Source organism: Furipterus horrens, unplaced genomic scaffold (genome assembly GCF_987537825.1).
Source record: "Furipterus horrens unplaced genomic scaffold, mFurHor1.1.pri manual_scaffold_4, whole genome shotgun sequence".
Taxonomy (NCBI): Eukaryota; Metazoa; Chordata; class Mammalia; order Chiroptera; family Furipteridae; genus Furipterus; species Furipterus horrens.
In genome coordinates this window covers 1,698,036-1,723,960 of record NW_028327174.1, presented here as the reverse complement: position 1 = coordinate 1,723,960, position 25,925 = coordinate 1,698,036, and the positions used below count along the sequence as shown (strand labels likewise).

Sequence of the window (25,925 nt, the reverse complement as noted above, 5' to 3'; positions counted from 1 at the left end):
AGGCTGGGGCCCTGGGGGGCTCTTGTCACTCCTCCGCCGTCCTGCTGTCTGGGGGTGGGGCCTCCACATGCAGCCTGCCCCTCCGCTGTGCAGAATCCTTCAGCGTCCTCAGCCGTGGTCAGACGTGGGTGCCCTGTCACTGTGCTTCCTGGCCAGGAGCCCTATCCCAGACCCCCCGTCCTCAGGGGCAGCTGGGATGGCAAATGGCTTCTAGAAATTCCTACCCAAGGCTCTTTAACAGCTCTGCTGAGGGAGAACTCGCCATTTAAGCGCACAGCTCGGTGGTGGTGAGCGTGTCTGCAGGCTTGTGCCGCCGTCACTGCCGCGGGCCCTAGGGCTCGGAAGGACACCCGAACCCTCAGCGGCCGCTCCCATCCCCCGCCAGGCCTAGGCGGCCAGGCATCTGCGTGCGGTCCCTGTGGATTTGCCGCTTCTGGACACTCGTGGGCGTGGACTCGCATCACGCGTGGCCCCCTAGGCCCCCCTGCCTTGCAGTGTGCGCCCTGCAGGCTTTCTGGGCTGGACAGCGTTCCGCTGTGTGGATAGGCCGCCTTCGTCATCCACTCACTGGCGGAGGGGCCCCTGGAGTGTTTGCCCTTCTGGCTCTTCCACGTCACCCACCCCGGGCACTCGTGTGCAGGCCTTTGTGTGGGTGTGCTCATGTCTCGGGTAGGTACCGAGGCGTGGGATTGCTGGGTCCCACGGTAACTCTGAGCTGGCTGTTTTGGGGACCTGCCAGCCTGTTCCAAAGGGGCAGCGCCGTGCGACGTCCCGCCAACACTGGGAGGGGTTGCCGTGTCCCCGGGTTTGCTTACAGCCCTGAGTGGGCGCGAAGCGGCGTCTCCTGCGGTTACATTCCCCTGATGGCGGTGGTGCTGGGCGTCTTCTCCGGGGCTAAGTGGCTGTTTGTGTGTCTTCCTTGAAGCCATGTCTGTTAAGATCCTTTGGGTTATGCGTCTGTTGTTCGTATCCACGGCTCCTGACACTTAGTCCTGTCCCTTTTTTCCGGCTCACTGCCGTGAGGGCCAGCCTGGAGGGAGGGGGGAAGGGGCGCCGGCTCTGGGCCGGGCGCTGCTCCCTGGCGCTGCTGGCCCCGTCCGCCTCCAGCCCAGCCCCGCGGGCCGAGCGCTGCAGCGCGCCCCGGGAGAGCCGTCCTGGGCACGTGCGTCACTGCCCCGCTTTCTGGGGGCCGTGAGCCGTCCTGGTCCCTGCCCCCGCTGCCGCTGGGAGGGGTCTGTGCTGTGGGAGAGGACCTGCTGAGCTGGGCGGTGGCCTCCTTCAGGGGCTGGCTTGGCCCGCGGTGGGGGGCTTCTTGGAGGAGGTGGCCTGGAACTCTCAGGACACCTGCCCCGTGGAGGGTGGAGTCATTGTCCTGGCCTTGCTCACAGAGCAGCCATGTTTTAATAGGACTTTTTTTTCCCACTGAGTGAATTAATATGTCCACTAAAGTAATTCTAAAAAAAGAAAAAGGACAGGGGAAAAAGGATTCCACTTGGGATCCAAGCAAGTAATTCTGTTAAAGCTACTGAAATCAAGCGCAACAAAAGCGAAGGACAGGACCGAAATGTGACTCCCAGAATCCCTTTTGGTGCGCACACCTGTTACTGTGTTTCTCTCCGGTTCTGACACAGCGAGCTCAGGTGGGGAAATCTGTTCTAAAGCTGTGGGGGAGGAACCCTGTTTGCCGGCCACGGTCCTGCAGCCCCTGCGGACCCAGCAGTCAGCGGGTCCGCGTTCTGTCAGGCGTGAGCGTGGGAGTCTCCTTCCTTCGGGGAGCGTCGCTCTTCCAGGCTCTTTTTGGTGAAGGCCATTTGAGAGCTGGTGATAAACTTAACTTTGAGAAATTGTTTCCTCTCATTTGAATGACTTGGCAGAACATCATCATAGCACAGCTTCTAGAATAGAATGCAGCTCTGTTTCGTTTTTATATATTTTTAAACATCGATCTGCCTGGATTTTAAACTGTAGAGGTGCAGCCAGAGTCTGGAAGCAGCAGACTCGCCGTGTCTTCCCGCTGGCGCTTGCGGGTTCTGTGTGTGAGCAGCGCAGAACTGGGGATTGTGGGAGCTGGTGGCCCAGCTCCCCTTGTGTGGTTATGACGTCCTTTCCTGTGAAGTCGCGCCTCCAGATGCCCTTCCCTGTGGGGACACCTGCTCTGACCCAGCAGGGAGCAGAGCCTGGAGATCATGCCTCCCCTGCCCCTGCCCTGTGCTTCCTGTGCTGGCCGGGAACTAGTGACAGCCCCGCAGGCCCGTTAGCTCGCTCCGTAAAGACAAAGGCCTTTCTGCTGTTCAGGCACTGCCAGGCCCCGCCGGAGCCCCCAGGGCTGGGCTCAGAGGTCCCCAGCGGAGGGACCCTCCCGGCTCTCTGTCTGGTGGACCTCTCGCTTCCCAGGTTGCCCAGCCCTCCCTGCGCCTCCTCACCCCACCCTGCTCCCGCTCCCTTCCCGGCTGGCAGGGTCCCCTGCAGGAGTGCCTGTCCACACCTAAAGCCTCCGGTGCCTCTTAGCGCACACCTTTGCTGCTGGAAGGGAAAGCCTTCAGGTAAAAGGAAGTTGCACTTAGAGAAGGTACATCGCAAAACTTTATTAAGTAGATTGTAGCAATGAAGGTTCCAGAGCCATTCCAGCCGTGGTTAGGCGCTGGAGTCTGGGCCCGCCTCTCCTCTTGGAGCCGGAGAGAAGCTGCTCCTTGGAGCGGGCAGAGTGAGGGGCTGCGGAAGGCATGTGGCAGCCAGAGCACCCCCATCCCCCATGCTTCCCCGGGGCGCTCTCTGGGTTTCTTTCTTTGCTGTTTCTCCTTCCTCCGCACCTCCTGCAGCCTTCCCCAGGCCAGCCCCGTGGCTTGCTTTTGCTCCCAAAGCAGAGGGCTCGCCCCTGGTCCGCGCCCACGCAGCGTGGTCAGGCTCAGTTTGGGGGACTCGGGATTTGCTGTTCGTGCTGCTGTGGCCATGACTCTGGGTCACGACTGGACTGCGAGTACCTGGGGTGTGTGACCTCCAGGCTGGTCCTGCCGGAGTCACTTGCCAGGGGCGGGGCCTCCTGAGTCTGGGAAGCGGGCGCTGCCTGCAGCCGCACGGCCTGCGTGGTTTGCGGCTCTGTGTCCTGGCGCCCCGGCAGCTGTCTGGTGATGGCTTTCTGGTTCCCTTTCACCGTGACGATTTGCGCCCAGTTGGGATGCGTGAGCCCCACTGGCTTTCTGGTCTGGGCTCAGCCAGCACAGCAGACTCCTGCCCTTGTGCGCGCGGTGTCACGGTTGCCAGGCACTCCCAGGTGTCACTCTTGGTTCCCTGGGGAAATTCTGGGACTCGGCGAGGCAGGAACTTCTATTTGTTCACCTTCCGAGGAGGGCGTGAGCTGCAGAGAGGCGCAGGGCCCTGGCCCGCGTCCCGCGTTTGCTCCTCCACCCTGTGCTTCCTCAGGTCACGGAGCGTCTGCCGTTACGATTTCCCGAGTGGGACGCACATCGAGAAGTGCTGCCTTCCCAGTGCAGACGCGCCCAGAATTGTGGTGTTGCCATTGTTTTCCTGAAAATATTTCCCAGTTTTACTTTCCAGAAAGCAGACCCACTGCTGTGGAGGAAAGAAGTCTGTTTCTCACTTGCCTTCGGCTGACTGACACTGTCTCCCGCTTCCGCTCGCGCTCCGAGGACGCGTGGCTTTGCAGTCTGAGTCAGAGAGACAGGGCGGGCGCGGAGGGGCAGCCAGACCCGGGCTGGGAAATTCGGGGCTGGGAGGACTCACGCCCTGCGGACATTCATCATAAGAAAACTCGTTGGCTCATAGTAACGTCAGAAAAATAACCAAGACAGTTTTATTAGAGACAGTGGGATGTTTCATAGGGAGAGAAGGTTCAGTCACTAAGGCGATGATATCTTCTCCAAATGTGTGTGCGCCTGGTAACTGGGCTCGCGGGGCATTACGCGGACGTGGACGGAAACAGAGGAACAGGCGGATTCACTCTCGGAGGCTGAAATTCAACACCCCTCCCTGGGTGACGGATAAAACGTGGTTCGTGGTAACAGCGAGAGGCGTGGAAGCGGGGAGGAGCGCTGTCAGCCACCCGGGCCTCACTGGGGTGCAGAACAGCCCCCGCCAGCGGACGGGGCACCCTCACCTAGAGGCCGTGTGCCCAGCCAGCGCACGTGACTGCAGGGTCCCCTGACCAGGAGCTGTCACCAGGGCTCCGTCCGGCAGTAAGGCACCAGGAAGGCCTCAAATACCTGGAAATTTGCCAACATGTTTCTAACTAACTCATGTACCAAAGAAATCACGAGGGAAATTTAAAAATATTTTGAACTCAGTGATGACAGCGCACATCAAAATTTGTGAGGTGACTGGAACGGAGCGTGGGGGAAATGTGTCCCTCTAAGAGTCCGTATCAGGAAAGCGTGAAGGTTTCAGGTCGGTGATCGAAGCTCCCGCCCTAAGACTCCGGAGGAGAGGCGGCCGCAGCCCGTGTTGGGTCTCGGTCGTTTAAAACGTCATCCGGTTTGACAGGTTTCGTGTTTCAGTTTGGTGTTCTTTGATCACCGCTGAGGAGACGTGTCTATTTTTGTGTGTTTATCAGACATTTGTTTCCTCCTCTGTGAAGTTTTTGTTTCCCTTACGTTGATCTCAGTGTTGTATGTGCTTTTTTACATGTTAGTCATACTAACCTTTTATACTACGTGTTGCGTGTATTTGTCAAGTCTGTCATTCGGTTTTTGAATGTTACGGTGTCTTTGACCACACCGTTATTGCAAACTTTTATCTGGTTAATTTGTGAATCTTCGTATTTATAATTTCCGAGATTTGTGTCTTGCTGAGAAGTCCTTCATCTGAAAATATCAAAACATTCCCATATTTTCTTGTGCATTTTTTATTTTTCCTTTATACACACACACCATTTTGATCTCTGAATTTTTAATCATCTGGAAATTGTTTGGGTGTCATTGGTTGACAGGCTCCTTGATTTGAAATATGGTTTTCATTATAACTAAATACCGGTTTGGTTTGAACTATTCATTCTGTTTCTTGATCATTTTTCCTTAGTCTTGTTCTTAGAACCCCGTTGTCTTAATTATTGTAGCTCTATTTCTTATTGTCTTATCTGTTAGTGCAAGTGCCTTCACATGATCCTTTTTGATATTTATTTTTAGAGAGAGGGGAAGGGAGGGAGAAAGAGAGAAACATCGATGTGGGGTTGCCTCCACACCCCCAGCTGGGACCTGGCCTGCAACCAGGCCTGTGCCCTGACTGGGGATCGAACCGCCGACCGTTTGGGTCGTAGGTCGGTGCTCAGTCCACGGAGCCACACCAGCCAGGGTGCTTTTTGATAAGTTTTATTGGCTGTTCCTGTGCATTTTGCCTTCTAGATGAATTTAGGGTCAACTTTCCAAGTTTCAAACACATACAGAAGACCCCCCGGGATTTTGGCCGGCTTTGCGCTGAATAAGCAGATTTTTAAAGCTACGGTTGACAGCTTTATAACTGTGAGTCTGGGATCCGGGAGCATGAGGTTGCTGCCGCATCGCCTCTTGGGCCTGTGCTCTCCCTTCGTGCTTGCTGCTGGGGTCAGGCCTGCTCGTGGGCTCCTCCTGCCACGCCTGGTGCCGCCCGGTCGCCAGGACTCTTCTGGGGACCCTTTTGTCCACATCCGTCAGTGGGATTGGCCTGTGTCACAAAACCCTTGTTGTTAAGGCAGTTAGGGGAGTGGGAAGGCCCTGGCGGAGAAGCCAGCTCAGCCCCGCTGGCCCCTGTCCGGTCCCCTAACTCCTCCGAGCCGCGCCGTCGTGACACGGTGGGGTCACAGCCCTGATTACCGCGGGCTGTGTGGAGGGCCGGATAGGCCCCCCTTCAGCAAGGAAGCTCAGGGTCCGACCTTCGCCTGCACCAGCGCCCGGGACCCTGAGCGGGGGCGCCGCCCTCGAGGGGCAGGCTCAGGGCGCAGCAGCCTGAGGTTGCTGCCGGCTCTCCCCGTCAGCCGCCGTCAGAAGGCGGGGCCGCGTCGGTGGCACCGGCCCCGGGAGCTGCCTGCTGACCGTCCACCCGTGCGGCCTGGGCGTCAGGCCCTGCTTTCCGTGCTGTCCTTGGGGACCTGGGGAAGACGTGCTGTTTCCTGGGATTGCTGGGAACGCGAGTTACTGCGGGGACTGTCGCCCAGTTGTCCTCTGCTTACTTGGCTCAGGCTTTGGTAATTGGAAAGAGATGAGACGTCAGGACTTTGTTTTTGTTGATTGTATTACCAGAGTTGCCTCCTTAATCATTCCTTTTATTCCTAGTATTAATCATCAGCCCCGAGCTGTTAGGAGGAGAACCTGATGGGACAGTAGGCGCCTCAGTTAAAGGAAGAAATAATTGCTGTGCTTTCAGTGGGGCCGACTGAGTGCTGCTGCACCTACAAGTCGGAGTGGGTTTCTAGCCATTCGGGGCATGTGAGCGGGGCCCGCGAGGAGACACGGAAGGCCAGACGGCATTCGGGGCCCTCGCCCTTGCCTCTCTGTCCCCGCTGCGCCTCTCCCACCCCGGGAGGCTCCGGAGCGCTCCCTCGGTCCCCGGCTAGCATGCCTGGCCCGTCTGTTGATGTCTGTACAGGGGACCGTGACTTGGGTAGTTGGACTCCCTGAAAACTTCGTTGTCCTCAGAGTGTGTGACAGGCCACACCCGCAGTCCAGGCTGCACACAGGCAGGCGCAGCTCCTTTCAGGGCCAGGCCGGGGGCCACCTGCAGGCAGCCTGACAGCGATCGGGGTGGGGGGGATGGGACCACAGGGAGCAAAGCCTCGTCTGGGTGTTCAGTTGGGGGAAAGGCGTTTGGGGGGGCGGAGAGAAAAGCAGAGAAGGCGGTGCGACCCAAGGAGGGGGCGTGGATGGCAGCTGGCCCCGTGTGGTCCTCACCTGTCCTGGGGGTGCTGGGGCTACTTGGGGTGCATTTACAGACATGTCCTGAGAGTTACCTGTGAGCAGGTGACATTTAGCACTGTTGACTAGGGCGGAAACTCCTCTTCTCTGAGATTTTCCTTGTGTAGGTTCATCTGGGTGCATCTGTGGGGCTCCCTGCCCGGAGCACTGCGGGGGGTTCTCAGCACGCGGGGGTGGCTCACTGGGTGTAAACTCACTCTCCCCTGTCTCTTTCTGGCCAACAGAGGAGCTGCGGAAGCTGAGCTGGTCCGGGGTCCCTAAGCCGGTTCGTCCAATTGCGTGGAAGCTCCTCTCAGTAAGTGTCTTGTCCACTCGGGCCTGCTCATCGCCACCAATCTCCTGTGGGGACTGCCCCCTGAATCTGTCCTCCTGTGGGGCCCGCCCCTCATCCGCCCTCCTGTGGGGCCCGCTCCTCATCCTCCCTCCTGTGGGGACCCCTCAAATCCATCCTCCTGTGAGGTCCGCACCCCCAATCTGTCCTCCTGTGGGGACCGCCCCTCATTTGTGCTCCTGTGGGGACCGACCCCCCCAATCCGTCCTCCTGTGGGGACCCCCAAATCTATCCTCCTGTGGGGACGCCCCAATCCATCCTCCTGTGGGGACCCCCCAAATCTATCCTCCTGTGAGGTCCACACCCCCAATCTGTCCTCCTGTGGGGACCGCCCCCCCAATCTGTCCTCCTGTGGGGACCGCCCCCTTGTCTGGCTGGAGAGTGGCCGGTTATCGGGGCACAGGCAGCACCCACTCTTGCTGCAGGGACACAGGCCTCTGGGCTAAGCGGGCGTTCCCCTCCTCTGCTCCATCGCAGGCTGGGTCTGACAAGGCAGGCGGGAAACGATAAGCAGTCACTTAGGGCAGCTGTGTTGTTTTTCTCTGATTCTTTTGTTTACAAATAACCGTGGGCTTTTCAAACCTGGGACGTAGGAGAGCCCCAGTGTGGGCGACGGCTTCAGCTCCGACGGGTCAGTGGTGGGGCGCACGTTTGACCGCGTTCCCTTTCTCCTGTTGCTAATGATGCGACGGGAACCAATGGGGTCAGAGAGAGTTCGTTTCTGGGATGGGATGGCGTCCCAGCTTCCTCCGCCCTCGGCCGCCCGCCGTCTTAGGGACCCGGGGCAGGGTGTGGTGGCATCAGGAGCCCCCCAGGCTCCGTGCCGGCCGTGGGCGGGCCCCGCCGGGCAGCCCCGCAGTAACAGGCAGCTTCCTTCTCTGCCGTCCGAGTTGGTTTTGGAGCCAAGTCGATAGGGAAGCCTCTGCTCTAAATTGGGTCTGACTTCCAGTATTTAAAAGACTCTTTCTTGCTAATGAGTCTTAATAAATTTGCAGCTTAGTACCTCGTAATCCTCAGCACAGTGGCAGCTTTGTGCAGTGAATATTTATTGATGAAATCCTCTCTTGCCAATAAAGTCAGACCTGCTGCGGCCGCTTGCCTCGCTGTTTGTTTCCGTAAGCGTTTCTGTCCCGTCCCCGCTGTCCTCCCAGGTGGCTACGAGCTTTCCAGACTGACCTGGGGGCAGGCCTCACGGGTCACAGCTCGGGCCCTCCTGTCCTGCCCAGGCACTGACTGGGGACAGAGGAGCGGAGGGGAGGTGGCAGAGCTGTCACCAGGGGTCCTGGGAGGCTGGGGAAGGACAGTTGGGGGGGGGGTCTCTGGTGTGTGTGTTCCTTTCACTGATCACAGGGGCCCTTGGCCCGGGGTCAGATGGGAGTTACAGGACCCAGGCAGGAATTGTGTGTGAGAGAGCGCAGCTGTGCAGAAAATGGGGGGCCAGGGACCGTGAGCGGTGGGGAGGGGCGAGAAGTTATGGCCCGGGCTGACAGGTGGGTGAGAACGAGGGCCAGGTCAGCAAGCAACGCCGTCCTCCCAAGGCGGCGCTGGCTCGGGGAGTGCGGTCCCGGGCGGTGTTCGCTCACGCGGCGTCGGGCCGGGCCTCGGGGGAAGATGGGCTGCCGTGGGGCGTCCTGGAGGCTGCGACGGAGCTCCCTGGGGGAGGGCATGGGGCAGTGGGGCTGGGTGAGCAGGAGCCCTGGCCGGTGACCACCGGTTGGGGCCTGAGCATGTCAGTGCGGGGCGCTGAGGCTGTGCACCAGCGCGCATGGAGCCGGGAGCCTGTTCAAGGGCCCCTTGGCTGGCTCGTCCAGTCGTTCAGTCAGTGTGGACTGAGCGCACTCTGACTCAGACACCGCTGGGTGCCGGGGACCAGCAGTGGGGGCTGTCACTGCTGCCACGTGTGTGAATTCTGCAGGCGAAACATTGTAAGCGGCCAGACAGGAAGCATGGCCACAGACTCCTGCGTTCTTCGAGGTGGGGAGACCTGCGGAGGGGGGCGTCTCTCCCTGGGCCCTGCTTTCAGTGGGTGGGGGTGCGGGACTTGGGCAGCGCAGGGCCGGCGGCCGGGGGGCCTGCTGCGCCTGTGCCTCTCTCACTGCTCGCCAGGGAGGCCGAGCACTGACCCGTCGCTTTCCTCGCCAGGGCTACCTTCCTGCCAACGCCGACCGGAGGGCGGCCACGCTGCAGCGGAAGCGCGAGGAGTACTTCGCCTTCGTCGGGCAGTACTACGACTCCAGGAACGACGACGCTCACCAGGACACGTTCAGGCAGGTGCGCACCTCCTCCTCGCCCGGCGGGGGCTCCTGGGGAGACGCTCTGTCTCGCAGGGCCCGACTGGGCCACAGGCCTGTTTCCTAGCACAGAGATGAGCTTGAGGAACATGACTGATTGCTGATTCATGGCATGTCCAGAATTTGCTGCTAGAACAGCTCTTGGAGACGTGTGCGTTCTCACTGGCTCTGTTAGGTGTGAGCACGCCGAGTGGCCCGTGCTGCCGCTGGGCAGAGACGGGTCCTTCGTCCGCAGCACAGCCTCCCTCCGGGCTCCAGAGGGACCCCCTGCTGCTCCTGACACGCGTCCGGGTCGAATCCCTCCCGGGAAACCCTGTCTCTGGGTGCGGGTGCTTTGCCGATTGCCCACCCCAGGGGGGCCGTGCTCGCGGACCCGTCAGACGGGTGGAGACGCGTGAAAAGATCCAGGGACAGGCTCCCCTCCGCTGGGTGACCCCAGGCCCTGTGACGTAATGGATTCTTGGGAAGCACCTTCCCCACGTCGGCGTGCAGGGGAGACGCCCCGCTGAGGAAGACCCGCTGCCTGACGGCGGTGGGGCAGACAGGGCAGGAGGGGCCCACGTCCCTGTCCCCTGGAGCCCCTCTGCCTCTGGCCCGCTGCTGCACACTGTCCCTCCCCGGCGCCCCCCAGGCCAGGCCCTGACACGCTGGGGCCCCAACGGATGTCAGGCCGACAGGCCTGGGTTGGGACTTGCTGCGGGGAGTGTAGCGTGTCTGCTTTGCTCTCCCGCCCCACGGGTTCAGAGAGGCTGAGTCTGGCACTGCTTTGCGCGTGTCTCTGTTGTGCTTCTGTTTAAGAAAAGGGCTCCGAGGGCGGTGCTGGCATCTGTCCGGGAGACCCACCAAGCCGCTTCCTGTTAGGGGTCTCGTGAGGGAGGGTTAGTTAAAAGCGGGTGCTCCCTGCCAGCCGCCGCGATCGGTAACAGGACGCGCTGCATCGTTGCGGGTCCCAGAGGTTTCTGCACGTGCGTGACTGAGAGAGACGTGCCGCGTGGCGGGCGGCCTCGGGTCGGCCTGCTTGCCTGGCTGTGCAGCGAACCTGCCCCCCGGCCGTCCCTCCTGGGCGCACTGTTAGTCACAGCAGAGCTGGCCTGGTTTGGGCCCCAGGTGCCCTGGTGCCTCCCTGCAGCCCACGCACGGCGCTCCCCCCGTGAGCGGACCGGCTGAGCCCCGGCCCTGGCTCGGGCCGCCACCCCCCCCCCCCACGCCCTGGGGGACTGTGTCCCCATGCCTCTGTGTCCCCCGTCCCTTTGATTTCTGCATTTGCTCTGTGCTGGGGGTGTTCTGTCCTGAGCACTTGGAGCTGATCAGAGTCACAGAGTCTTGGGAAGTGTCGTCCCCTCCCTGGGAGCTCTGCAGACACCGCCCGGCCCTGTCCTTGCGGGTGAGGGACGGGGTCTGGAGGCGCACACGTGCTAGTGTCTGGCCTGGCGGAAGGCCTCCTCCTGGTGGCTCGGGTGACGGTGGCCATTGCTGTTTGGGATCCACTGTCCTGTCCGCTGAGCAGACATGTTGCTGCCGCTGCTGGCTCTCCTGTGCGCCGGGCCCCGCTGGGCGTGCTGAGGACAGACGCGTGTCCATGTGGGTGGGGCTGCAGGCGGCAGCGCTCCGGTGGTGGCCCTTGAGGACGGGATGTGGAGGGTTCTCATTCTTGCCAGGGCCCTCTGACCCTTCCCCTGCGCCCGGACCGTTCCCTTCCTTCCTCTTGGCCCACAGGTCTCCTGGGCGCGTGTTGCTCAGGGACTGGAGGTGGCAAGGCCTGGTGCCCCTTGGCCGCCCCCACATTACCTGGCTCCGTCCCACTTCCTCCCACTGGCACCTCAAAGCCATGTTCTCTGGACACTTGGGTGTGCTGGCTCCTGGCCCCTGCGGCAGTCCTCTTGCTGAGCAACCACGTGCCCTTCCTGCATGCCACTCGGGATGTGCCTGGGGCTCAGTGTGACCCGGCGGAGCGAGAAGGCCGTCCTGAGCCACCCGAGGTCAGGGGAAGGGACCCGACTCAGAGTGCGCAGCCTCCCCTGGGCCCGCAGGCCGCCTCCCCGGGCGTGGGGGTGGGGATAAGGTGGGCCGGCGCGGGGAGCGGACGTGACGCCAGCACAGGCCCCGATGGCTGCTCAGTCGCTCCTCGTCCTCGCACGTGTGTTCCTCTCTGTGGGGAGCATGACTGTGACGCTCGTGTCAGGTGAAGGTTTTAAAGCTCCCGGTGACAGAGCCCTGTGCTCCCCGAGGACGTGGGCGGCGGAGGAAACGGTCTGGGCTCCAGGGAGAGGCCGCCGCAGCTGAAGCGTGGTGCTCCGCGTGTCAGAGATGGAACCAGCACTTCTAACGGCCGTGGCTCGCGTCACTGCGCAGCCCAGGGCCGCTCTGCTTCCGCCTGCGCAGTAGCCCTGGTGCGGCGGGCTGGCAGCAGGCCTATGGGGCCGGGCCTTGGAGCCCCTGCAGAGAGTGTGTGCGGGGATGGGGGGCAGGGGCACAGGCCGTGTCCCAGGGCTGGAGCCAACTCACTGTCATCGCTGAGCGTCACTGTTGTAATTGTGACACTTGGAGTGACATTTGTCATCTTCCGTCTCTTTCTCTTCCATCCGCAGATCCACATAGACATCCCACGAATGAGTCCAGAGGCATTAATGCTTCAGCCCAAAGTGACCGAGGTAAGGGTGGCGTAGGGGGTGCTGGCTGGGGTGCGTCCCATCACGGGGTGGTTTGTGCCCACCGTCTTTGGAGGCGCTTTGCCCACAGTGGGCCTGTGTGGCGTGGTCGCGGCAGGAGTCCCTGCTGGGCTTCAGACAGCCGGGCCGCGGTGCCGAGGCCTGCGGAAGCCGGCAGCTCCGCGCTGTGCCCCTGGCCAGCTGGGGACCGGAGCCCTGCTCAGACCTGACCGCTGGCGGGAGGCTGCCCGTTCTCAGCCCTCCCGGCGCGCCTCCCCCTGCTGGCCCACGTCTGTGGTTCTTCCTGGCTCTGCTGATCCGGACGCGTGCCGTGCGGTACATACAGGGTTCCGAGAACACGCCGAGCTGCAGCTGCGTCGTCTGTGTGGTCCGGTCCCTGCAGCTTGTTCGCCTCTCTGCCTGGTTCTCTGAGATCCGCTGCTCAGACGTCCCCTCCTTCCGGAGCCTTTGTCCTGCGGGCGGACGTTTGGGTGGTTTCTGATGTTTGGCTCTGGGTGCCAAGTGGCCTGGAGTCTCTGTGGGCGCTTATGCCAGGCCCACAGACCAGACTGTCCGCCGTGGGGGTGACGCACTTTCTGCACGGGTGTGTGGGTTCAGTGTCCGCCTGTGCAGGTTAGAGTCCTGGTGGGCCCTGTCCATGCCGGGTCTTGGAGTGACCAGCGTGGCTGCTCCTCGTGGCTCCGGCGGGGATTGTCCCCGGGGTCGTTTCCATCCTCTTGCGGCCGACGTGGGCTCCTCCCACGGGCCCCCGCCTAGGAGAGGCTCACTCCTGTCTCTCGCCTGTGTTTCCTGTTGGGTGTTGATCTAATTTCTGTCGGCCGTTGCTCTCCCTGGGTTGGGGACTCTCAGTTTTCGTCCATCGTGTGTTGCCGGTCGCGTCTCCCGCTCTGTGGCTTGTTTCTCCCCCCTTCCCAGGGCTGTCGATGACCCGAAGTTTTAGTCTTAGTGTCGTTCAGCTTGTCTCTGTGGCTGGCGTGGGTGGCTTTGCTCAAAAGTCTTTTCCTACCCACACGTCATAAAGCTGCTGTTTCCATCTGGAAGTTCTTACCTTTGGCCATTCCTGCCCACGTGTTCACTTCATCTGTGATTGGTCAGTGTGGCTCGGACTCCCCGGGAAGCCCTCAGCCCAGCGTCACGGGGGGACCCGTCCTGTGTCCCCGCCGCGCACGGGGCAGCCTCGTGCAGAGCCGTGTGTGCTCTCTGCGTCGTGTCTGAGGCCGCAGCCCGCGCGTTCCCTGTGCTTTGGGACGAGCCTCACGTACCTGGTGGGCTGCTCCCAGCCCGCTTCCTCTTCTCCACAGGGGGGCTGTGGTTCCGGCCTCTGCTGCCCACACAGACCTCGCGGCCGGACGGCCAGGCTCTGTCTGGTTTGCGCTTGGAGTTGCATGGAATCTGTCGGTCAGTTGGGTGCGTTGAAACATCGCTATGGAATTTAGTCATTTTTATGAATGCGCTAATTCTTCACTTTAAGGCCACTTCTAATGCCTTTCAGTGAAGTTTTAAAATTTGCTACATAAAAGGTCTTGCGTACGTTTTATTAGGTTTATTCTCAGTTAACATATATTTTGCTGTTTCTATAAATGGAGTCGTTCTGAAATTGAATTTTTTTTGTCTGAAGTATTTTTTGTGTCTCGATTGCTTTAGTAAATACACTTTTAAACTTTAGCATCTCTTGTCTGTGCAGTAAGTGTGTAAAAAAAAGTCCAGCGTCATTAAAGCAGAAGTACTTACAGGCTGCGGAACACAAGGAGAAGTCAGTTTTCTACAGAACTAGTCGTTCTGAGATCATTCCCTTTGATTGTTCTTTTCAATAGTTGTGCTTATTGTATCTGGGAAACAACAGATAACCTTTTTACTTATTTTTTTAAAAGACGGAAGTAGAGTCTGCCCCAGGCGCTTCGGTTTATTTCTGTGGTTTTCCTCCCACTTGACACGTTCACTGCGGAGCTGGCCTCTGGGTCCCAGAGGGGAGCCAGTCACTGCCCGTCGTGTCCGCGGCCTGCTTGTCTGGGTGGCTGGGGGCCTCGAGCCCGTGCCCTGGCAGAGCGCCCTGTCCTCCACGGTGCCTCCTCCGCCCTTGTGGCTGCTCTGGGTGCTGCAGGGCCGTGCAGGTCCCAGCGGGCAGCCCGGCCCCATGTGAGCGGGTGTCTGGTGCCGCCGGGGCTCTGCCGCTGGCCGAGCGGGCGAGGGTGACCGGGGCGTGGTTTCGTGGAGGGCCTGTGGTCCTAAGGAGGGGCTTTAGGAGGAGTGTGGAAATGTCGGTGTTGTGTTCGCCAGGCGGTGAAACCATGGCGCAGTCTGCGTGTGGGGGGGCCTGGCCATGTGGCACTGACAGCCGACGCGTGCTGTGGCTGCCCACGGCTCTGGGCTCCGGTGGCTGTGACCGGCTGCTCCTCTGCTTGGTGTCCGCCTCGTGGTGCCAGCCGGCGGCCTAGCTCCCTGCGTCAGGCGCGAATCCCACCGGCAGCGGTAACGAGGCCCCATGGAGAGAGCGCGGCCCCGTCGGAGGTTTCCCGCAGCGGCGGCTCCTGCGCGCCTGCGCACACCCTGCCGGGGGCCTGCACTGCCTGGCGTGGAACCAGACGTGTGTGCCTCTGGCTCGCACTGGTCACACGCCCCACTCAAGTCTGGGGTGTCCATGACTCAGGGAGGAGGGCTTCTGCCACATGCTTTTCCCTCGTCGGTCCACACACACACTCGTTCGTCCCAAGGGGGCCCGGCCGCTCTGGTGCCCACGCCCCTCCCGCTGCCCCGCCTCCCTCTGTCCTCCCGTCTGGCGGGCAGACAGGGACGTTCGCCCATTTGCGGGGGACAGTCAGGCTCGCTGTGGCCCCCGTGGGTGGGGTGCCACCCGACACCTCCTTCACCCGGACGCCCCTCGTCCCTGCGCCGCCGGCCTCCTGCCGCCCCCGCAGCCCGCCCCGCTGCTTTCCCCTCGGGGGCTTCACGCGAGCGGCCCCTTAGGTCGCAGGTGGCCGGGCGTTCTCTCCCTGGACAGTGACGTCCGCCCGCACCATTGCGCGTCACTGGTGAGTGGGCTCTGCCGTCCGGTGGACCCCCGAGTGCTCCCGTCCCCAGCTGGCGCACACGGGGCTTCTTTCCCCTTCGGGGCCGTTACAGGACAGACGTCCCGCGTGCCTGCGCTGAGGGCGTCTGCCTCCCTCCTGTGCTGCGTTCCCGGAGCGGGGGCCAGGCCCTGCTGTGCCAGGTGGCCGTTGTTGCGGGCGGGCAGCGGTGTCTGAGGGCCCCCGTCTGCGTGTCCCTGCTGACGAAGGAGCTGCTTTGCCGCGCCCCTACCTTTGGTGCGGTGCTGGTTTCAGCGCTAAAGTGCCTGTAAGGCCTTTCGCCTGCCCGTCCCCTGGCCTCCTTCAGACCTGCTGAGTCGGACTCCGGCAGGGGAACCTGCAGACCCCCATGCCCAGGACGCTCAGCCCGATGTGGGGGCCGCGGGCCTCGGGCTTGCCCCACGGCTGACGGCAGTGTCTGGGAGTGGCAAGAGGGGGCCAGGGGCCGCTGTCATGGCCTTGTGTGCGCACCCAGGAGGTGGAAGTGCGGCTGCAGCCAGTGGCCTTCACCGAGGCCCCGGCCCGTCCCGCCTCTGCGCAGCACAGATCCCTGGAGGCTCTCCTGGTCCCAGCTGGGCCAGGCTGTGTCCTGGAGGTGGGACCATCTGGGGTGACCGCTGGAGGCTGCTCCCATGTGTCTCCCCAGGGCTCCATGCCCCCGGGGGAGCTCAGGTGGGCCTAGGCCATGTCGGGACAGCTTGATGGGGACTCTCCGCCAGAGAAGGGGCTCACGGAGGCGTGAGCTTGGGGACTGAGTCAGCAGCTGGGCCAGCCCAGGTGTCTCCTGCAGCTTCCTCAGACCTTCCGTGGCCCAGGAATCCCATTCCAAGTGCCTGCGCAGGTGGGGAGCTCACTGCTCCCCGGTCGTTCCTCTGTGGGTGAGGCTGGCCGAGGCAGTCTGCCCCAGACGGCCACCGTCTCCGGGGCCTTCCTGTGCCTGGGTGACCGGGCAGGGCAGTGGCGGCTGCAGCGCTGCCCCGTGGCTGGGGGGCGGGGCCCGCCTCCTTGTCTGTCTCCGGGGGTGTCCATGGGTTTCCCATGGTGCTGGCTGCGAGCGTCACTCCCGGCTTCAGCGAGGGTGACTGTGCCCAGCGCCGGAGCGTCGTCATCAACTGCTCAGTGTCTGCACACGAGAAACACTGACCAGTGTCGAGCTGTTGAGTGACTTGGTCTTTTGGTCACATTTAAACGTTTAGTTCTCTCTCAGCGCTGTGTACAGGTGCGGGAACGTACCCCTCGTGCGGCAAGCGTGTGTCTGGCGCCTGCTTTCCCAGCGGCCGGGCCGCAGAAGCGGCCTAGTTCTGGTTTTCCTTTGTAACGGCCGGAGGATGCCGTCCGCAGCGGGGACTGGGCGGGCGTGCCTCTGCTTGGCGGCGGGCCGGGCCCTCACCGAGCGCCCCGGAGCGGCAGTGGCAGTGGCGGCTGGGAGCCGGGATCCCCAGGCGCTCAGGGCCGCGACGGCGCAGGTGGGCACAGGCTCCTCCGTGCAGACGCAGCTGGCGTTGCAGGGGCTCATTGTGGGCGGTGGAGCGCAGCCTGTGTGCGTCGCCCGGCCGGCAGTGCACGCCTCGTCCGTGTGAGGGCGGGCGGCAGGGAGACCCTGAGTCCCTGGGGGTGGCAGGTGGCTCTGCAGGGCACTGCCTGGGGCGCGGGGCTGAAGGTCACCGGCAGGAAGGGGTCCGCGCACCCAGAGCGTGGGGAGGGGCAGAGCCTCCGCTGTGGTGCCGAGCTGGAAGGAGCCGGTGGGCAAGGGAGAGACGGGCTTTCCAGGGCGTGGGCCCGGCGGCAGGGCGTGCTGTTGCTCCGTGCAGCTGGAGAAGGAGGGTGCCGGGTGCGGGGTCGGGGAGCAGCGTGAGGCGGGGCCGGGCCGCGGGGAGGCCGGCGCTGCGCTGTGGGTTCTGGGCTCCGGGCTCTGGGCTCCGGGCTCTGGGCCCTGGGCTCTGTCTGTGGGAGGCGTGAAGGCCTTGCAACCGTGTGCACGTATGCATGAGTGCGTGTGCGTGTGCCTGCATGTGTGTGTTGTCCGGGTGATGGGGCCGTGTGCCCCGAGGTGAACCCTGTGTCTGAGCAAGCACAGAGGGGAGTGGGGCATGCATGGCGGTGATGAGGGCGGGCAGCTGAACGTGAGTGGCGGGAGGGGAGAGGCGAGTCCGCGGGCTGAGCTGTGCCCGTGTCCAGGCCCCCCGGCGGCGCTTGGAGCTGTGTCTACGCGAGCCCGCTCGTGGGCTGCGGCCGAGCACGTCTCCTGTGCGTCCAACAAAAGGGAGCTCGCTGGGATTTTGTGCGAAGCCTCAGCGGCTGGTACCGTTGGTCGTCTCACGTCGGCAGCAGGACAGGCTGGCGGGGCCCGCTCTGAGTAAGGGGGCGCAGCCTCAGGCGTCTGGCGGGCTGGCCTTTCACATGAGCGCGTGTCCTCCTCTTGCAGATCTTCGAAAGGATATTGTTCATATGGGCCATTCGTCACCCTGCCAGCGGGTACGTGCAGGGCATCAACGACCTGGTCACGCCCTTCTTCGTGGTGTTCATCTCCGAGCACATAGGTAAGTCCCCCCGTGCGCCCCTGCTCCCGGCGTTAAAGGGGCCGCCTCCGCACGGCGGTTCCAGTGCTGTCGGCGCCGCAGGGGCCTGTCCTTCGTGTGGGCTCGCGGCAGAACGTGCCGGCGTTCTCGTGGGCGCCGGCGTCCCAGGGCTCCTGAGCCTCGGGCCCTGAGGCGCAGGCACTGCCGTCAGCACCCTGTCCGGTAACACGCGAGGGCCACGTGCTGTGTTCGGGGTGGGGTAGGGCTTCGCCCTGGGGGCTGCCCGAGTGCCGGCTCCGTGGCGGGGTGGGAGCGCCGTGGTCAGGCTGCCGGTACCAGCGGGGTGCCTGGCCGACGGGGCGAAGCCGGAGCCTCCTCGGACTGCACCTGCAGCCTGCCGTCGCCTCCTGCCTTCGCTGCGCTGAGGCGTTCAGCTCTCAGGGACTGTTGGCGACACGGGGGATAGTGGGCTGCCTGAAGGCTCAGGGTGGGCTGGGCCGCGGCTGGGGAGCTCCGGCAGCGTTCCCTTCCATCTGTGTCGCTCCAGCCGCCTGTCATGCAACTCCCCTGGCTTTGGACATATTTTATGTTTAAAAAAAGTCTGACACCGTTGAGTCCATCTGTGAATAGAAGTGGTGGCCAGGCCAGGCTTGACTTCACTGCAGCACTTCCCCTCCCAGCCGACGTGGGCTGGCCCCCCGAGCGCCTGCCCTCCCGTGTTTGCCGCCGTGTGGTGTGTCTGTGGCCATTGTAGCCTCCCGCCGGCCTGGTCCCCGTCCCCGCAGGCTGGGGAGACTGGTGTTCTCGAGGGCGGTCCTCCTGGGAGGACGAGAACGTGCCTCCTGATCGTGTTTTATTGCAGCTCCTGCTGCAGCTTGTTTCCTTCTCAGTGGAGGGGCTCACTCCCCTGCCCTCCGTCCCCGAGTCGGCCCGGCGCTGCGGGAGCCCGCCTGCCTCCCCCTCCCCACCCCCCGATGGCTAATGGGAACGCTCTTAATGGTCCCGGAGCGGGGACCTCTGGCAGCAGACTTTGGCGTTGTTCACTGGAAGACGTGCAGCTGACACGTGATTAGAGAGCTGATGTCCCATGTGAAATACACCATTTAACTGACGCCGTGACTCCGTTTGCTAACTGCGTCGCCCCCACCTGCGGGGCCCAGCCCTGGCGATCCTGCACGTGCTGCCGGGATTAGCGGCCGGACAGGGTGGGAGGCGGGGCCGTGCTGGTGACTGTAGGAGGGACGGTAGCGGGAGGAAACGGAGCTTGACGGGGGTCCCGCGCTGTGGCTGCTGTGGGGCTTGTCCCCGGGGGCGCAGTGGAGAAGCGGGGCTGGGCGGTCGGGGAGGGCACGGCCGGCTCCGCATCCTGCATCACCGGTGCTGCAGGGTCCGTGGGTTGGACCGCCTTTGGCTCAGGATCTGGGGGTCGCCGTCCTGCCTGCAGTTGGGGGCTCTCTCGGAGTCTGGATGTCGGTTGTCCAGGATGATGCCCCTGCCGAGCTGTCCCCAGGCGTCCCGGGTGCAGCTGCGCCCGGCCCGAGCATGGGCACACGCAGAGCCCAGAGCCCTGTGTCATGCGTGTGGAGCCGCCCTGCAGAACTAGCCGCTCTGCACGCCGAGAGGGCACACCCCTCGTGTCTCAGCCTTGGTGTTTCTGCCCACAACCCGGCGGTTCGTGCCCCCCTTTGGCCCATGTTCCAGGTGTGGGAAGAGGGAGGCTGAAGGGCTTGTCTGCCGGGGGTGCCTGTGCTCACCCGTCTTCCCAACGTGCCCTCGTGGGCCCCCCCAGCGTCGCCTTTTCCTTGAGGTGGAACTGACACACAGCGTTACGTTGGTTTCAAACGGGCAACGTCAGGGTTTGAAGTATGTGCCTGTTGCAGCGTGATCTCCACAATAAGCCTTGTAAACATCTGTTACCGTAGGTGGTAAAACATGTTCTCGTGATGAGAACCTTTAAGAGCTCCTCTGAGCAGCTCTCACACACGCAGGCGGGGTCATCAACTCTGGTCACCATCTGGGCCTTGTGTCCCCGTGACTTAGGCGTGTCGTTGCTGAGGGTTGTCCCTTTGGACACCTTCACCGGCTTCTCCCACCCTCACAACGTGGAAGCGCTTTGTGTCATGGCCAGTCCATGTCTGAAGTCAGCCGGGGGCGTGATGGAGCGCACGTGCCGCCGTCTGGCCTCCGGCCCTCAGCGGCCGGCCGTTCCGTTTCCTCCACCTGCCTGCCCGCCTGAGCCCACCAGTCACTGGTGCTGCTTAGAAACGGCTTCAGTGAGACATAACTTACGTACAGTAAAGTCCCCTGCTTTGAGTGAGAAACTCAGTGGGTGTTAGAGTATTCATAGTAGCACAGACGTCAGCACGGTTTTGGAAATCACAGGCCCAGTAGTGGTCACGCCCGCCCCACGCCGGCCCCGCCTCCAGCCCTGGGCTCCCACCAGCCCCCTTTCTGTCTGCAGCGGCGCCTTGCGGGCAGTCGGCGTGAGTGGCCTTGGGCAGCGTGGGACCCTGTGTGCAGGTTTTCACGTGGATACTGGTCCGCTGCTCTGGGGCACAAACCCAGCTGTGGAATTGCCGGGTCATATGGCAACTCCAAGTTTGGCCGTTTGGGGGACGGCCAGGCTGTTGCCCAGAGTGGCCGCCCATGTGACAGCCCGCCAGCAGTGCACGAGGGTTCCCGCGTGTCCACACCCTCCTGACCCTTGTTACCGCTCTTTGCTTTTTGAAGTGAGGTCAGGTTGACGAGGACTGTGAGTCAGGTGTGCGTTGCCCCTCTCTCCTCCCCGCGTCCTCCCAGGGCTGTGTGTCCCGTGCTCGGGTCGAGTCGGATCCCTGCAGAAGGCCTCTGGGCTTGTCGTACCGTCAGACCACACGGCTCTTAAAGACCTCTAGTGGCAGTGCTTGCGGGGGTGCAGAGGAGCGGACAGTGCGGAGGGGAGGGGGGGCCTGACATCCCCCCCGATGGTGGCAGGACAGCGTTTGTTCCTATCCCTGCTCCCACTGAGGGTCCCCTCTCCCATGCGGGCACGTGGGGGGCTGGGGAGGGCCCACGCTTTCCATCCCTGCCCTCCCCCCGCCCACAGGAGCAGGTGCCGGTCCGTGTGGTGGGCGTCTGCCGTCCGCCTGGGCCCCATCGTGGTGCCCCATTCAGGTCTCTGTGTGAGCCGCGCCCCAGCCTCGGAGCCGCCTGCTGGTTGGAAAGCAGAATTGGTTCCAGTTTCTTCTCTCCAGGCTCCACTGAGCTTGGGGGCCCTGCGTCCGGGTTGAGGCCTGAAGGAAGGAGGGGCCCTGCCCTTAGCCTGCGCTGTTCTCCAGCCTGTCTGCCTGGGGCCGCGGCTCCTGTCTGCGTGTGTCCGCATTGGGCAGGTGCCCGGGGCGCGGCTGCGGTGCCACCGTCCCTCTGAGTCCTGTCCCGGGTGCGGTGCACCTCGTCCAGAGCACGTCACGCGTACACCTCTGTCTCGTGTTTTGTTCCCACTTGACCTTATACCACCGTCTTCCCGGTGTCCTATAGAAATCTTCGCAAGATCATTTCTGCCTCTTGCACAAAGCACCCTGTTGAGATAATGTAGCATAATTCCTGAGACCGCCCCACTGCTGTTGGGCTTTTCAGGCTTTTCCCGCCGGGCATGGTGTAGTTGTTAAGTAAAGCCAGTGTTTTTCAAACAGTGGCCGTCATCTCCTCCTAATAGTGTTCGCTTTGATCTAAGATTACGCACCGTTACTCCGTCCTCCTGAGTCACACAGGTGAAGCAGAGAATTATATTTTAGTTTTACCAAATATTTTCTCTCCAGTAAAACACAAAGAAGCATCTCCCGCCCCCTTTATCCTCAGCTTGGGAGGCCTGGGTGTGGGCGGGCCCGCGGGAGGCCTGCTGGTGTCACCTGTGCAGGTGAGGCGCGTTTTACGCCTGGTTCTTACCACGCAGCGTGCGTGAGCGCCGGTTGGCTCCACTCGTGAGTTATTTCCTTGTGCAGCGCTCACTCTGGAAGCCGACATGGAGGGGGCCGGGACAGACGCTGCGTTTACGGACACGACCGTGTCCTTGTGTGTCCTGTGCAGAGCCGGAATCGCAGCAGTGGGGGTTGTTTTTAACCACGTGGACTTCGCCCGGCGGGGACGTCTCACCCTCCCGGCTGTGGAGACGGGGCGCGCTGGCGGCTGGCGGCTGGCGGGGGAGTGATGTGGGAGCGGTGGGGCGGGGTGTGCCGGGTGGGCCGTGTGCGACCGCGGGTGACGGGGCTGGGGCTGGGGTCGCAGTGACGGGGCGCGGTCAGAGAAGCGCCTCTGACTCTGCCGGCGCTTGGGAGTCTGACCTCATTGCACGTTGACTCGTCGTGGGTTCCCGCAGAGGCCAGGCTCTGCGCAGGGCGTCCGCCGGGTGGGGTCCCCGAGCGACCCTCCGCCCTCAGGTGCTGGCCGTCCCCAGTTACCTCAGAACCCTGCAGCGGGGACCCGAGCCCCGAGCGCAGTCTGGCCTCATGCGGGGGCGCGGCCGGGCGCTCGGGGGTGCACGCGGTCATGCCGGAGGGGAGGCTGCAGGCGGCGGCCCCGACGTGGCCGTAAGTGCTCTGTCCTTGCCCAGCCTGGGACGCAGGAGTCCCGCTGTCTGTTCCAAAACGTTCTGGTCACGGCCAAAGTCATGGCCGCACTGCTAAAAACTAAGGGAGTTCCACACAGTGTAGTCGATGTGCCCAAAGCTGTCACTGGAGTGGGTGCCCATTTCCTGCTGGCCTTTGGTCAAGGCGCTTTTTTACATGGCAGCGATTTTATTATGCACCCACATTTTAATATTGTTCTCTCTCTCTCTCTTTTTTTTTTTTTTTAGTAACTAAGCATTTTCCAAAGTCATTAAACATTTTCAAAAATTCTTTTTAAACAGTAGTGACACGTGACTTCCAGTGAGAGGTCGGAAAACTAGACAGAAGACCAAGGAGGAACTGGAGGGAAGGCTGAGCAGAGTGAGCGCCAGCTGGGCCTGCTGGCCGCCTACAGAGCACCGCGCCGCACCGCGCCGCGTCCGCGCACGCCCCTCGCACGCGCATGTGTGCCTGCCCGCGCGGCTGGCCTCCGCACATCGGAAAGGGAGGGAGGCCTACGAAGTGTGTTCTCTGACCACAGGGACATCGTAACGTCAGGGACAGAAGGAAAGTGGAAGAAATTGACAGATGTGTGGGAATTCTCGATCACAGCCATAATAAGCATTGCTTTAGAGAGGGAAGAAAAAGGAAACTTAGAGATTACTTTGGAATGAATGGAAATGAAAACAGAACAACCAGGATTCACGGGACACGGCTGGAGCCAGGCTCCGGGAGAAATTCATCGCTGTAAGTGCCTGTATTAAAGAGAACATCTCAAACCATTAACTTTTCAATTTCATAAAATAGAAAAAGAAGAACAAACTGAAGCCCAAATGGACAGGAGGCAGGAAATACAGACCAGAACAGAAATAAAAGGTCCGGGGGAGCAAATCACAGCAGAGACAACCGACCAAACCGATGGTGGATCTTCAAAGACGTCAGCCGCCCTGACAAACGCGGGGCTAGATGGACCCAGGAGAAGAGACGCGCCCACGCGTGCTTGCAGGGACGGGCAGCCCTCCGAGGTAGAGGGTGCAGGGGGGATGGGGACGTGCCCAGGAGGGTCCCAGTTACCTGTAGCGGCCGGCTCGGGGTCAGCAGGGGGAGGCGCGGGGCCCCCCCTGCGCACTGCCGGGCGGTCTGTCTCAGGGGCAGGCAGCAGACCACCCGGCGCAGGGTGGAGCGCCTCCTCGGACCCGCTGAGGGCTTTAAGAGCAAAGACTGAGGTTCTGGAAGAAGAAGAAATTCTCCCGAAGACATAGAGACCCTGCCCGAGTTCCAATTTGTTGGCCGGGCCTACACATTTGCGACTTGCCCGTCCCCATAATTGTGTGAGCCTGTCCCTTAAGACGAGTCTCTCTCAGTGCGTATGTGTGTGTGTCTCTTGACATCCCTGTCCCTTTCAGTGTATAGGTGGACATGTGTAAGAGCCATGTGCATAAGAGACTGCATTAGTGATTTAAGAAATCCTCACAAAGGAGAACCTAGGACCAGAGGACTTCCATGCTGAGCTCTGCCAAACATTTAACAAAGAATTAGCATCACCCCTTCACAGACTCTTCCCAAAACAGAAGAGGCGGAGCACGTCTCAATTTATCCTACGAGGCCAGAGTTATGCTGATGCCAGCGTGAGAGAAGACATCCCACCGAGTGATGTCTCTCACGAAGACGGACATGACAGTGCCCAGTGAGATACTAGCGCTGGATGCAGTGACCAGCGCAGAGAAAAGGTCATGCACCACGGCAGATAGGACTTACCCAGGGGCTCAAGGCTGGCTTAACATGTGAAGATCCAAGAATGTAAACTGTACCATCAGGGGAGCGAAGGACAGAAACCACGTGATAATCTCAGCTGATGCAGGAGGAGCGCTGACGAAACCCAACGGTATTTCGTGATAAAAACTCAACGCACTGGGCACGGAAGAACCTCCTCTTGAACAAGGAGCATCCCGAGCTCTCACAGCTGACATCACACTGGATGGGGTGACTGGAGCTCACCCCCCGAGATGTGGAGGTAGACTGGGTGTCTTCACTGCCCACCTCTGTCCCTCACTGATGGGGTGCCTGCGGGGCAGTCAGCAGAAGGGAACAGATGCCCAGAGTGGGAAGGAGGACGTGACGCTGCCTCCGTTTGCGGGTGGCCTGGTCTTGTACACAGAAGAGCCGGAGGAATCCGCTCAGGAGCCGTGGGAGCCGGCGAACATGCCCAACAAGGCCCAGCACAGGAGATCAGGTACGAACACCAGCTGTTTCCTGTACTCCTGCAGCGTGCAATCCAGACACGAAGTTACGAAACCAGGTTCACTTACAGTGGCCCCAAAATGAATGCAAGAGGTGCAGATTTAGCAAAAAACCTGTAAGATTTGCATTCTGAAAACCAAAAAATGTATTGTTGAAATATATTGAAGAAGACGTAAACAAGGAAAGACGCCCCACGTGCGCAGGTTGGAAGACAGTGGAGGGCTGCCGGCTGCCTCCCCCAGCGGATCTAAGGAGGCGCTGTGGTCCCCGTCTAAACCGCAGTGGGCCTCTCAGCAGACGTGGGCAGATCTGTCTGTAAACATGGACATTCACGGGACCGGACTAAACAGTCCTGAAGGGAACAAAGTTGGAGGACTCGCGCTTTGTGATCACAACTTACTGCAAAGCTGCAGCAATCAAGAAAGCGTCCTTCTGCCGAATGGATGGACGTGCAGCTCAGTGGAGCAGAACCGAGGGTCTGGGGATAAACTTTTTCTTCATGCTGAGTAGTTTTGACCACGGTGCCAGGCCCGTTCGATGGGGAGATGGTCTTTTCCAGCAGCTAGATATGGACACGCAGGACAGTGACGTTCCGTCAGACACGTGTAAGAGCCACACTGTAAAGCTCTGAGGAAACACAGGAGTGACACTCGATGGCCTTGGGTTAGGTCATGGTTTCTTAGATGTGACACCAAAACCAAAACTAAAACACTGGTAAGTTGGACCCCATCAGAATTAAAACGTTTGTGCTGTCAGTGATCCTTTAAAGAGAAGAAATACATCTGCAGGGTGGGAGACATATCAGCAAATCCTGCTTCTGATGATAAACTTACATCTGGAAGACTGAAGAAGTCTTACACCTCAAGACCATCTAATTAAAAATGGGCGAAGTATTTGCATAGACATTTCTGTAAAGAACATGTACACATGGCCCGTAAGTGCATGAGAAGCTGTCTGACGTTAACCAATAGGGGATGCCAGTCAAGGCCGCAGCGGGACCCCACCTCATGCCCGCTGGGAGGCTGTGGTCAGAAAGGGGGGCAGCAGCCCGTGCTGGCGCGGACCCGGAGGAGGAAGAGGCCGTGTGTGTTGCCCGGGGCCGCTGGTTTGCTGCGCATCACGCGGTCTGAGAAGAGCTGCTACCGCATCAGCGGTTGGTACTTCTAGGTGCTGCTGGTGTTCGCCAGGCTGCTTACCAGACGGATGTTGGCGGCCCCGCCCCGCGGGAAACGCGTCTCCTCCGGCCCAGCGCCCACCAGCCCCCCAGCCAGGGCCTGCCCAGTGGCCGCGCATGGAGCCGTCCCGAATGTGAGCAAGGAAAACCTGT

At 61.5% G+C, this 25,925-nt stretch overlaps 1 protein-coding gene across 1 annotated transcript in view; it reads left to right on the top strand.

Annotated features, from left to right (window-relative positions):
• Positions 1-25,925, top strand: part of TBC1D22A (TBC1 domain family member 22A) — a 136,531-nt gene that overhangs the window by 43,423 nt on the left and 67,183 nt on the right. Inside the window, exons 5-8 of the mRNA XM_090272247.1 lie at positions 7,124-7,194; positions 9,373-9,501; positions 12,110-12,172; positions 17,681-17,795. Of these exons, the coding sequence (XP_090128373.1) occupies positions 7,124-7,194; positions 9,373-9,501; positions 12,110-12,172; positions 17,681-17,795 (378 nt within the window). The remainder of the gene's footprint in view (positions 1-7,123; positions 7,195-9,372; positions 9,502-12,109; positions 12,173-17,680; positions 17,796-25,925) is intronic.